General features: G+C 45.6%; 2 protein-coding genes across 3 annotated transcripts in view; both read right to left on the bottom strand.

Moving 5' to 3' along the window:
* APCDD1L (APC down-regulated 1 like) overlaps positions 1 to 13,968 on the bottom strand; it is a 55,832-nt gene that overhangs the window by 30,825 nt on the left and 11,039 nt on the right. The window lies entirely within an intron of this gene.
* LOC112632539 (putative 60S ribosomal protein L37a) lies at positions 5,402 to 5,788 on the bottom strand. Its single transcript, XM_025398213.1, has one exon. The coding sequence runs from the start codon at positions 5,734 to 5,736 to the stop codon at positions 5,458 to 5,460; it is 279 nt and encodes a 92-aa protein (XP_025253998.1). The 5' UTR covers positions 5,737 to 5,788; the 3' UTR covers positions 5,402 to 5,457.

Raw genomic sequence — 13,968 nt, 5'->3', positions numbered from 1 at the left:
CTCTTAGTATGAATGGCAGATTTACGTTTTGTAGAGCCTGAAGTTTATTCAATTTCGGGGGCCCTCTTAAGAAAAAGAATGGAGGCCGGGCGCGGTGGCTCAAGCCTGTAATCCCAGCACTTTGGGAGGCCGAGACGGGCGGATCACGAGGTCAGCAGATCGAGACCATCCTGGCTAACACAGTGAAACCCCGTCTCTACTAAAAAATACAAAAAACTAGCCGGGCAAGGTGGCGGGCGCCTGTAGTCGCAGCTACTCAGGAGGCTGAGGCAGGAGAATGGCGTAAACCCGGGAGGCGGAGCTTGCAGTGAGCTGAGATCCGGCCACTGCATTCCAGCCTGGGCGACAGAGCGAGACTCCGTCTCAAAAAAAAAAAAAAAAAAAAAAAAAAAAGAAAAAGAATGGAAATTCATACAAAAATTCAAAATTGGCATAAAAGTAAATATTTAGAATTGGAAAATAACAATAAATTACAAATTTTATAAAGCTGACACGTACCACAAACACAAAATTTAGAGAACTCGTATATTATTTTTATTATTCAATTGAGTCTTCTACATAGTGTTTTCCTACACTTTTTAGATTGGGTTGGCTTTACCTCTCCACATGACAAAGATTTCATATTTTCATTTTCTATGGCAAGAGTAGAAAGGCCGCTTATTCTTTCTTCTTCCTTTGTTGTAAAAATATTTTTTGTTACCGATCATTCAGGAGATTTCTTTTTCAGCTTAACAACTCATTATTATAATGTCATAAGTTTTTAGATTATCAAATTTGGAAAACTTCTGTGAATTTTCTTTCATGTATAAGCTATGAGATTTGCAACAACTTTCCCTAGACTAGCTTCTGGTTCTGCACATTTCACACCTGTCTCTCCACTGCCCCATAGTTCTAGTGATTGGTGCTGAGGACACATTCATGGTGCATCTTCACACCATGACAGTGGGCAGGTAGGACAGTGAGAAGCAGGGGTATTTGGGGAAGCCAGTCCTACCCTGACCTTGCTAGCGAGAACTTAATGACATATGGAAGTGGCTGCATACACACAAACTTAACGGCACTAACTAAAATAATTCTCAACACAACCTCTCCGTAAGCTGATCCCCCAAGTGCCCGCGGTCACTTCAACACTCACAGCAAAAGGCAGAGTGTGAAGAACCAGTGAAAGAACCAGCAAAAGACAGAGTGGGAAGAAACTGTCTCTTCACTGATTAATACTGAAATCTGCTATGTTTTCAAAAACTTAAGTCCATGTGAACACATTGCTAGGGTTCTCACACTCAATACCCTTCCGGGTTTTGGAAAGTACTCTTGCAAGACAGAGACCCTGAATCCTTTTGAGGGCAGTGTGAAAAGGAAAAATTAAGGACAGTATGAGAGAGGAAAGGTATAGGCCAATCGCATTTATGGACATGGTTGCAAAAGTCGTAAATAAAATATGAGTAAATGGAATGTAAAGATAACACATTATGTCCATGTTCGGTCTATCCTAATAATGCAACTCATTAACATTAGAAAAATGTGTAAATATCCTTGCCACATTTACAGATTAAAAGATCTTTTCAAAGATGCAGAAAATGCATTTGATAAAATTCCAAACCCATTCATAATTTAAAAATGAGAAATAGTTTGATATGTATCTATGCTGATTAAGGGCATTATGTACCAAAAAAGCCTATTCTAAATGATATTTCTTAGTGATGAAATACTGAACTTCTGAGATCAGGAATAAATAAGACAAGGATGCCTCCATCACAATGAATGACAATGACTTTCAATGTTTTACTGACAGTCCTTATAGCAAAAGAAGAAAAAGAAATAAAAGGTATACGTATTTTAAAAGAAATAAAATGATCACTATTTGTAGATGATATGTCTATGTAAAAACTCAAAATCTACAGATAAATTATTAGAAATAATAAGTGTTTAGAAAGATGTCTGGATAAAAGAAATCAATATATAAGAATCAATTATATTTTATAACAGCACATAGTTGTGGGGAGGGAATATATCATTTACAACAGTAGTTAAAAAATATAAGATACCTAGGAATAAATTTTATAAAAATATGCAAGGTGTGTTTGGAGAAAATTATTAAAATTTCATGAAAGACATTAAAGATATAAATAAATGAAGTGAGATACATTCAAGGATAGACAATATTAAGAGATGTCTACCTTCTACAAACTGGTTCACAGGTATAATAGATTCCAGTCAAAATCCCAACAGGTTATCTTATTTTTTTAGGATCTTGAGAAGGTGGTTATAGAATGTATATGAAAGAGCAAAGGTGTCAGGAATTGAAAAACAGTAAGATATAGGGGCATCAGAGCTCTTATAAGATTTACTGAAAACTCGAGTAACTGTAGCATTGTATATTCTGTGAAAAGATAAACAAATTGACCAAAACAATAGAACAGAGAGCTCAGATGGTGACTCCTGAAATTTACAGAGGCTTGCTAGATAACAGGACAGGGTTACTGATAAGTGGAGAAGAGAGGGCTGGTCAAGAAATAGAGCCAGGACAATTGGTTATCCCCATGGAAAGGAAAAAGAAGTCAGTTCATATCCCCAAATCAACTTCCAATGGGGGGAAAAAACTTAAATGTACAAAAAGGTAAAATGCTAAAGCTTTTAGAAGAAAATGTAGAAGAATATCTTATGATCTTGAGCTAGCAAAGGATTTCTTAAAATGTGCAAGTGCAAAAAGCACAGAAAGACAACCTGGTAAATACGATCCTATTAAAATGAGGAACTTCTGTTATTCAAAAGATACCATAAAGAGAATGAAAAGACATCTGCAACACACATGACCAGCAGAGGATTAAGATATAGGATGTGTAAAGAAGTCCTCCAAATCTAAAGGAGAAGATAAATCATACCAGAGAAAAATAGACGTTAAGACATAAGCTGGTATTTCACAGAAGAGGAAACGAGAATGGTAAATAAAGATACATAGAGGCCGGGCGCGGTGGCTCAAGCCTGTAATCCCAGCACTTTGGGAGGCCGAGGCGGGTGGATCACGAGGTCAGGAGATCGAGACCATCCTGGCTAACATGGTGAAACCCCGTCTCTACTAAAAATACAAAAAACTAGCCGGGCGTGGTGGCGGGCGCCTGTAGTCCCAGCTACTCGGAGGCTGAGGCAGGAGAATGGCGTGAACCTGGGAGGCGGAGCTTGCAGTGAGCCGAGATCGCGCCACTGCACTCCAGCCTGGGTGACACAGCGCGAGACTCCGTCTCAAAAAAAAAAAAAGATACATAGAGACTGTCAAACGCATTAATAATCAGGGCTGTGCAAATTAAGACCCAATAAGGTTATATTCTGCACACATTGGATTATCAAAATTTATGAATTCCAAAAATAGCAAGTGTAGGTGAGGACCAATGGGAACCCTGCCCATGGGAGCATAAATTGGGATGAGTACTTAGTAAAATAACACTTTTTTTTTTTGAGACAGAGTCTTGCTCTGTTGCCCAGTCTGGAGTGCCGTGGCCCGATCTCAGCTCACTGCAAGCTCCGCCTCCTGGGTTTACGCCATTCTTCTGCCTCAGCCTCCCAAGTAGCTGGGACTACAGGCGCCCACCACCTCGCCCAGCTAGTTTTTTGTATTTTTTAGTAGAGACGGGCTTTCACTGTGTTAGCCAGAATGGTCTGGATCTCCTGACCTCATGATCTACCCGTCTCAGCCTCCCAAAGTGCTGGGATTACAGGCTTGAACCACCGGGCCTGGCTGTAAAATAACTTTTCTAAGTTAACTTTATAGGCATTTACAGCATGAGATCAGTGGTTTACAAACATTTTCTGTGAATCACAATCAGAAATACATCTTACATCACCATCTGATATATACGCCTCTGCACACACATGCACTGACACATACATACACAATGCAAACATGCACAATGTGTGAGACATGCACTCACACATAATGCAAACATGCACACATGCACACACATGAACTCACACACAATGCAAGCATGCACACATACACATGCCTCACACACAATGCAAGCATGCATACATGCAGTGCACACACACACAATGCAAGCATGCACACATGCACAGTGCACACACACAATGCAAGCATGCACACACACGTACACATGGACTCACACACAATGCAAGCATGCACACACACGTACACATGGACTCACACACAATGCAAGCATGCACACACACATGCACTCACACACAGTGCAAGCACGCACACACACATGCATTCACACACAATGCAAGCATGCACACACACATGCACTCACACACAATGCAAGCATGCACACACATATATATGCACTCACAGTGCGTGCACACAGGCACATAAACATGCACATAATGGAAACAGAAGTTTCAGGAAACAATATTGGCTCTTACTATGAGACATCCACTCCCATCTCTTTTCTTTCATTAAGAAAGCACACTGGTTGGGCCCCACTAATGTGAGTCATGAGGCATTAAGAGATCATGACTATGATTTTGTCATATGTACACCCAGCAACAAGTCCAAGAAGGTTCCTAAGAGCCTTATTTGTAAAAGCCAAAAGCTAGAGACAAACAAGATGATCGTAGATAGAAGAGAAAAATAACTTGCAGCTTCCTCACACGTTGGAATATTATCCAGAAGTGAAAATGGAGGAGCTACAGCCACACCTAATAGTGTGCTCACACCTTAGAAACATAATATCGAGTGCCAGAAGCAAACGCAAAAGAATACGTACAGTGAGCCATGACTTTCATCAACCTCAGGAACAAGCACAGCTAAAAAAATACCCTGTTCGGGGGCACCTGTACCCTGAAAAAAAATAAGGAAAGGATAAACACAAAATTCAGAAATGGAGAACAGGTGAGTGGACAAAGACATGGGCAACATTGTGGTTTCTGGGATGAGGGCTGGGCTCACGGGTATCCACATTATGTTCACAGTTGACCTTTAACAACACAACACCAGAGTTAGGGGCACCAATGCCCCACACAGCTGAAAATCCACCAGTAACTTTCAACTCCCCCAAAACCTAACTATTAATAGTCTACAGTTAACTGGAAGCCTTACTGATAATATAGTCAATTCACACATATTTCATATATAATATGTATTATATACTGTATTCTTACAATAAAGTGAACTAGAGAAAAGAAAATGTTATTGACAAAATCATAAGGAAAACATATTTAGTATTCATTAGGTGGAAGTGGCTCCTCATAAAGGTCTTCATCCTCATCATCTTCATGTTGAGTAGGCTGAGGAGGAGGAAGAGGAGGGGCTAGTCTTGCTGTCTCAGGGGCAGCAGAGGTAGAAGAAAATCTGGGGATAAGTGACCCGGGCAGGTGAAACTCACGTGATTTAAGGGTCAGCTGTGTTTCTTTGTTCTTTTTTCTCTTTCTTTCTTTTTCCTTTTTTTTCACATAAATTAACCCATTTATTATAGGCCAGTGATGTCTCAAAGAGTAGAGGAGCGTCTACTGGTCTTTCAACTCCTTCAGTCTTCTGATGGCGGACTTTACCGTGACAGCGGAAGTGGTATTGTATGTCCAGGCACCGCCGGCCACTGTCTTCATGCAGGAACCACAGTGCCAGATCCCCACAGCTCGTCTCTTCTTCTTGGTTTTGCCACAGAAAGAGCAAGTGTACTTGGTGTGCTGGCTGATTTCAATTTTCTTCACCATTTTCCAGAGGGAGGCCCCACAGTGGGTCCCGTATTTACCGACGATCCTGACTTTCTTGGTAAGTTTGGCCATGTGACCGCGAACTAGGTCCAAGCCCAGAGAGAGCTATTCTTTTCTTTTCTTTTCTTTTTGTTTCTTTTCTTTTCTTTCTCTTCTCTTTTCTCTTCTCTTCTTTCTTTTCTTTTCTTTCCTTTTTTTTTTTTTTTTTTTGAGTCAGGGTTTCATTCTGTCACATAAGCTGGAGTGCAATGGGATTGGCTCCCTGCAGCCTCAAACTCCTGGGCTCAAGCGATCCTCTGGCCTCAGCCTCCTGAGTACCTGGGACTACAGGTGTGCACCACTCAGCTAATTAAAAAAATTTTTTTTTGGTAGAGATGGGGTCTGGCTATGTTGCCCAATCGGGTCTCAAACTCCTGGGCTCAGTGATCCTCCTGCCTCGGCCTCCCAAAGTGTTGGGATTATAGGTATGAGCCACTGTGCCCGGCTGTCAACTGTGTTTCAAAATATACATATATTTGTAGTCCTCAAATATTGAATAAAAATGCACATTTGATCAAGTGAGTCCTGTTGAAAGCCCCTTCCATTCCGAAGTTCTATGAGCCCTGTACTTTGCCTGTGATTCCTGTCTCATGATCTCCTGGCATTCTGCACCCACTGAGCACTTGGCAGTCCCTTGGCCATGCCCCACTTGTACCCACCCTGGGGCCTGTGCACTAGCCGGTCTGTCTGCCAGGAATGCTCTTTTTGGGCCTTCTGGCTCATTCTCCTCCTTCAGCTCAAGCGTCTGCTCTTCGGTGAGAACACCCCCATGACCTTGTCTCAAGGTGGGCCCTCTGGTGTCCCCTGGAGCCTGCTGCCCCCTGTGCTCCTCCAGAAACAATAGTGGGGTCCTTTCTGGCCATGGCCTGCTGGACACTGGCTCCAACTGGTGCAGATCGGGATGCTTCGTGCTCACATGCCTCCTTCAGCCGACTGGGAGCTTGGGAGGACTGAGGACGCCTCTGTCTCCCTCGACTTGTCATCTGCCAACCCTAGTGCCGTACCTGCCAGAGTCACACAACAAATATGGAGCACCGGGACCAGTGGCCTAGTTTGACGGCCAGTGCAAATTGAAAATGCATGGCCCCTTGTTCAAAAAGTATTAAGAATTTCAAGACGATGACGACAGAGCGTTAAGGCCAGTGTGGGGCCCTTCTGAGTGTGGGAGCGTGTGCCTGACTGCATGGGGGGTGTGCCCAGGAAGCCCGCCCTTGGGGCCAGATAGAAGCCTTATCAAATGCTGCAGGGCTGGGGGCCACAGTGGCATGGCCTGAGTCTGAACGGGCCTGACCTTCTAGGCCGAGATGCCTCCCTGAGCCCCAGCACACACTTGCTCTTCAACCCCCACCATGCCCCGGGGCAGGGATCTCAGCTACATCCTCCAGAGGTTGAAGCCCAGGCTGAACCCCACACGGCAGTGTGAGTGGGCTCCACATGGCCGAGGAAGACACAGAGCTAATGTCGGGGATCAGCATGGGGCAGACAGGCCAGGAGGGTGCAGGGGCCAGAGCTGGCCCTGAGGCTCAGGTGAGTGGGGCCGTTTGGTCTTTATCCTGAGACACCAGAAACCCTTGGGGTGCTACAAGCTTGCACCATGTCCACAGATGGGGTGCTAAAACAAGAGGAATTTATGTTCTCATCCTGCTGGAGGCCATGAGTCTGGGCTCAAGGTGCAGGCTGGGTTGGTTCCTTCTGAGGCTGGGCCGGGATTATTCCAGGTCTTTCTTGTGGCTTGTAGATGGCCACCTTCTCCCTGCATCTCTTCACATCGTCTTCCTTTGACACAGGTCAAAATGTCCAAATGTCCCCTTTCTGTGAGGTCATGCTGGATGAGGGCCCACCTGAATGACCTCATTTTAACTTGATGACCTCTGCAAAGACCCTATCTCCAAATGAGGTCACACATGCTGAGGCCCTGGGGGTCAGGACTTCAACATATGGATTTGGGTGGGGGACACAATTCAACCAGCAGCACTTACTGAAGATTACACAGCTGGTGAGAGAAGGGACCTTGTGCAGCCTCTATTAATAGATTCTCATATTAAAAGAGAAGTCTCATGCAGAGAAGCAGAATTCCCTGTACACACACCTCAATCATTTCTCTCCCTTCTCGGCAGCAACGATATTATCGGTTTGTGCAGCTCTCTAGATCTTTTCCTGTGGAGGCATATGCATAAATATATGTCCTGAGGAGGGGGGCAGTGGCAGGCTGTTTTTAAAATAAAATTTAAATCCCTGTTATGGTGAAAAACCTGGCTAATGAAAATTATGTTTCAAAACAGACTGAGGCGTTTTTGTACTAACTATGGCGTTCTCTGTCTCATTTGCAATGGAAAAGTCCCTTGTTTCAAAAAAATACATTATTAAGAGGCCTTATAATACAAACCACATTTTCCAATTCAATAGCGTACAAAGTCAGCCAAGCAAAGACAATGTAAGCTAGCTTCAAAAGCATCTTGCTCAAGAGTGAAATTTGTTCGGAAGGGCAACATTCTAATCTGAGCCGTGGGGTAGGCTGGTTGTGGCGTTGCTGAAATTTTAGCCTCCAAAATGAACCCCTTCGGTAATTGAGAACCTATTAAAGGAGCTTAAATGCAGTTTCAGATATTGCATTTCCTGATTAACAAGGATATAATTTCTTGAAGAAAGAAAGAAGAAAAAGGATTCTGTTAATATCGTTGGTTTTCCTGAATTGGCCCTTGTACAGGAAGAAAGGCCAGGGGCTGCTGGCCTGGGGGGAAGCTGATAGGGACACACTTGGGCGGGAAGAGGGTGTTGAGGGCCCAGCAGGGCAGAAGGAGGAGGTCCAGGAGAGTCTGTCTGGCCTGGCCACCTGAGTTCTGTTTGGACCTCGAGACCAGCTGAAGCCACAGCTCCCAGCTTGATAACCTTGGTCTTCACCTGCAGTCAGCCTCCCTGGTTGCAAGTGCTGAGCTAGAGCTGTGTCTAGAACATGCCTCCTCCTCCTCTGTCCAAAAGCTCCTCTGTCATTGGAAACATACCCCCATGCTTGCCCTCCGGGCAGGCATCATCTGCAGCCCCTGGCACTGCTTTTGGCCCCCTGAGGCCTTGGGTACATGCCTCACATCTCTTCCTCCCTTCTTGGAGTCTCATCTCCATCATGTGTCTGTGGGTGGCTGGTCCCCACCTTTGGTGCAGAACCCTTTAACTTCTCATTTCATTCCAATAATGAGGACACAATTTTGGCTGCTCTGATGCAGACCCACAGTAACAGCCACTGCAATGAGGTGGAAGTTGACTTTTCATCTGTGGGAGGGAGAGTTGGGGCCAGTGTGATGGCTCTGCCCAGGCTCCTTCTGGTGTGTGGCTCTGCCCCATCCTTAGGTGTGACCTTCATCAGCATGGTCCAACTGAGCTCACAGCAGGTCTATATTTCTACCAGGGGAAGGAAAGCAGGGGCTGTGTCCTTCCGGTGGCCACATTGCTGGCCACACCTAGCTGCAAGGGAGGCGGGGAAACCTTCTACCACCTCTCCACGGCCACATGCCCAGCTAAGACAGGGCTCCCACCACAGTGAGAGAGGAGGAGAATGGAACCCGGGGGCAGCCTGCAGCATCCCCATACCTCCCCTCAGTTGACCACACCTATGGTGATACCTGTCTAGGAGGAATTTTCTCCTGCAATAACTCTCAGCCTCCAGTTTCTCACTCTCTTCTCATTCCAGCCTTACCGCTGCAATTTGGTCTCGAAAATATTAATCACCTCATCCCACTTCCTTGCCCTCAAGAGCTGTTGGATTGGGCACCAGAACTGCCCTTGGACAAGCTGTGGCTCCTTCCTCCCTCCTTCCACCTCAGTGCCCTTCCCAAGCATGCTCATAAGAAGGGGCTCCCGGCCCCTACCTGCTTCTGCTCTGTGGGTGATGCCCCCTCACACCCTACTTCTGCCCCTAGGACAATGGAACTGCATCCTCAGCAGGAGGGCACCCCTGTGCCAAACACCCCACTCATCCCTGTCTCTTCTCTCTCCAGCTTCCCTCCCTAGCCCCATCTCCCTCTCTGTCTCTCTTGAGTCTTCAACCTCTTTTTTTCTCTCGTAAGTATGCAAACCTGCTCCACTGTCTCTCACCCTCCCTGGCCTCCCTTTATTCATTTACTCTTTCAACAGATATTTTGTATGTGTGCCTACTACAGACCAGGCACTTCCATCTCACACCAAGATTGGCTTTTTTTAAAAACACACACACAAATATTTTAGTTTTTAAATAGAGCTGGAGCCTAGAAAAACAAAAACAAATTCCAGAGTGCTCTACAGTGAACAGCATAAGGTGAAGCTTCTCTCTCCTTCTATCCTAGTCCCTCCCTCCCAAATCAAAAATTATTATCAGATTTTTCAGCATTTTTTTCTGGGGGAAAATGCGTATGTGAATTTAAAGCACTCTGTTTTGATTTTTTCACTTAATTTGTAAAGACAGTTTCCCATTGACACAAAGTCATCTTTCTACTATGTTCTATTTCTGGCTGTAAGGTGTTCCCATCTGTGGACACGTTACAATGGATTCAGCCAGCATCTAATGAGGGGCATGCTGGGGCTCCTGGCATTTGCTACCCTCCCACCCCAAGCAGGAACCTTACCAGTGGGATCCCGGGGGTCACATCCAGCCCGCTCTGAGCCAAGGGCACCCTGATGGCTCTGTTTGTGTTCACCTCTCCATCCCCAGCCCCAGTCCTGCACCTGGCCCATAGCAGGTCCTTGGAAATGCTTGAGAATGAAGCTTCACGAGCTACTTGCTATATTCTTTCATTTAATCCTTTTGGCAGTGTTTTAGTGTTTTGAGATAGGGAAGTGTCATGCCCCTGCTTTACAGGAGGGGAAACCAAGTCCCCTTGTCTCTCCCTGTCCACCCAATGGCTTTCTTTTTGGCTCACACCCCGCCACAGCCACCCACGCCCTGAGGACATCCCATCCTTCCTCCAGGCCACACCTTTGACTGCCCCTGGACCTTCATCCTGTCTAAGAAAGCCACTGTCCACCAGGCAAACCCTTCGCTGCACTCCCCACTAGCCAGTTGCCCAGTCCAGGGAGTTTTGCCTTTTGTGGGCTCTCCAAGCTGTCCGCTTCCCCCAACCCTCCCACTCCTCCAGCTACACCGCAGCTTTGGGTGAAGCCATCAATCCTGGCCACCACTGCTCGGCCTCCCTGAGGGTTAGCACTCTGCCAGGTACCCCACAGTGTGATATGGACATACTCACTTTAAAGATGAACCCCTGGGAATCCCCCCTTGAGGCTAAGATCTGGAATACTCCCAGTCTTATTGAAACCTCCTGTCCCATCCCCAGGGGTAACTTCAGTCTTGAAGTTTGGACAAGTCATTCCCTTGAGTGATTATGATGGACTAGATAGTCTACAGTGTCTACCTTTAAATATATTTCTCTTCTTGTTTGTTAGAGCCTCTGTTAGTGGCTGAACTGTATTCTCCCCAAATTCATATGTTAAAGCCGTAACCCCCTGTACCTCAGGGCATGACTGTATTTGGAGACAGGGCTTTTAAGGAGGTGATTAAGTCAAAATGAGGCCATTAGAGTGGGCTCTAATCCAGTCTGACTGGTGTCGCTCTAAGAAGAGGAAATTTGGACACACAGAGAGATACCATTGATATGTACCCACAGAAGAATGGCTGTAGAGGGCACAGCTCGAAGACGGCCACCTACAAGCCAGGGAGGGTGGGCTCTGCAGAAACCAACCCTGCAGACACCTTGATCTCTGACTTCCAGCCTCCAGAGCTGGGCAAGAAAGAATTTCTGATTTGTGTGATGGTAGACAGTCTGTGTTCTTTGTTATGGCAGCCACAGAAAGCAAATACAGGCCCCCCATCCAGTTCATCTCCAAGTCCTGACAGTTCCACCTCCACACACACAGGGGAAGGGTCCCACCTCTCTCTAACCCTATAGATATAACCAAGCCACCGTCACCACCTCCCACAGATGCATTTCCACTCAGCAACCAGAAAGCCTTTTTGAACCCCAAAACCTGCCTCTGGCTTTCCAAAGCCCTTAAGCTTGGCTGTGACCCTCTTCATGGCCTGCTTATCCCGTCCTCTTGTCCCGTTACTGTCTAGCAGCCATCCTAACTTTCCTTCAGTAGGTTCTTCTCATCCTGGATCTTCTAGCGCTGGCTCCTTTTCATCTCTTAGGACTGGGCTGCAATGCAGTCTACTTGGAGAAGCCTTCCAGATATGCCTCATCTAATAGCCCACCTCCCTGGTCACTCTCCCCACTCCCTTTCTCCTCTCCTCTCACAGTGCTTATCACCATCTGCCATTGTCTTGTGTTTTTTGTTTTGTTTTGTTTTGAGTCAGAGTCTCACTCTGTCACCCAGGCTGGAGTGCAGTGGTGCGATCTTGGCTCACTGGAACCTCTGCCTCCAGGGTTCAAGTGGTTACCCTGCCTCAGCCTCCCAAGTAGCTAGGATTACAGGCACCCACTGCCATGCCAGGCTAATTTTTGTATTTTTTGTAGAGATGGGGTTTCACCATGTTGGCCAGGCTGGTCTTAAACTCCTGACCTCAAGTGATCCACCCATCTTGGCCTCCCAAAGTGCTGGGATTACAGGCATGAGCCACTGTGCCCGGCCTTTCGTGTGTTTGTTTTCTAATCTGTATGTCCTACCTCTGCCCCATCCCACCAACTAGATTGCAAGTCCCATGAGGTCTACACCAGGCTCATTTTGTTCCCTGTTACATCCCTGGGGTGTAGAACAGTGCAAGGCACATAGTCGGCACCCACTGAATGCTTGTTGAAGAACTGAATACTTGAATGAAGAGACATTCTCACCACTGAAGTTATAGGATGTTATCTAGAAACAGTAAAGACATGCTCACTCATTTAAGCTCTCCTAAATTAGAATTTGAAGTAGAGAGAGAAAGAAGTTTGTCTTTGTATTTAAGCAGAATTAAAAAAAGAGAAAAGAACTTTCTAAGCAAATTATCTGTGTAAACAGGGAATATGTTTCACCCACTTAATAATGAAGTCCAGCAGCTCTGGTCTCAACTCAAACACTCTTAGAAGCTCTTTAGCAATAAATATGCAAATTACAAATTATTCCATGTTCTTGTTGAAGCTCTTACAGGGCTCTAGAGACTCAGGGGCCCAACCTCTCTTCCCTAGGTCCCCGTCAGCAACAATAATGAATGTCCTGGGTGGCAGTGGACATGACTCTTTATATGGGACTGGAATTCCGACTTTTCCAGAAGTCAGGCTGCCCCTAACCACCATCAGAGGCAGAAACACATGTCTCTGAATTTTCCTAAGGCAACATTTACAGTCCCTGAAAGATTGGGGGTGGGGTTTCTAGCAAAATGCAGCTAGCCACTCAGTCATGTAGGTTATGATCTTCTCGGAGATTTTCATGGTTACCTTGAAGTGATTTCCTGTGAGAGGCAGACGGAAATGCAAAAGTATTGCAAGACTGTGCGAGAAACAACAAATCCAAATGCTGATCATCATAAAAGTCCAGGCACTTTCACTCACGGGCAAGTTGGTCTTAATTTCAGTCTGTGGGTTGCTGTTAAGGAAACTGGAGCCCATCAGAATTTGGTTAAAGCTGATGGGCCAAGCAGTAGACTTCAGTTTCAAACTATCTAGAAACCACATCCAACCACCAAAAACACATGTTAAAGCAACTCTAATTGTACATTTCAAAGAACAAGTAATTTTGTTTTACTGTGGTCATTGGTAATTCCAGGCTAAATACAGCCATGTCGTGCTCTCCTGTATCTACACATACTTTTGGAGAAGAGTAGGGTTGGGTATGAGCTATTGCTTTTCCTCCCTCTTTCTATATGATTTAACATTGAGGCTTGGGAAAGGCAGCTCATATTTTGTTTTTAATGCACATTGATGAAGCACCTTGACTGACAAGTCCTCTAGGACTGGAGTCAGTGAAATTCTGCTGTAGCAAAAGAAGGAGGAATGGAGCCCAGGCAGGCAAAACTGGTACCTGTCCACTGCAGTTTTGTTTCTAGCAGAGAAGGACTTGAGATGAGGGAGAGGAGAGAGCAGATTGCTCAGGGCAACGGCTCCATGGTTAATGGTACCAACACGTAGCTCAATGCATATCCCTGGCTTTGGTAAAGGATCCAACCTTCCCTGGCTCTTTTCTGTGATGAGCAAGAGGTCTTGTTGCCTCTGAGACAACCATGTGAACAGACTGTTAGAACCTCAGGGCCCCTGGGGAGCTGTGAGTTCTGGGCTTATTGGGTCTGGACTTTCACACATTCTGGATGGTTCCTGAGCAGCCACGAGC

This window comes from Theropithecus gelada, chromosome 10, assembly GCF_003255815.1.
Source record: "Theropithecus gelada isolate Dixy chromosome 10, Tgel_1.0, whole genome shotgun sequence".
NCBI lineage: Eukaryota > Metazoa > Chordata > Mammalia > Primates > Cercopithecidae > Theropithecus > Theropithecus gelada.
This window is presented reverse-complemented; position numbering and strand designations above follow the sequence as displayed.

Excerpts from the sequence above, each read along its gene's own strand:
- LOC112632539 (XM_025398213.1), bottom strand. The coding sequence starts at position 5,736 with ATGGCCAAACTTACCAAGAAAGTCAGGATCGTCGGTAAATACGGGACC.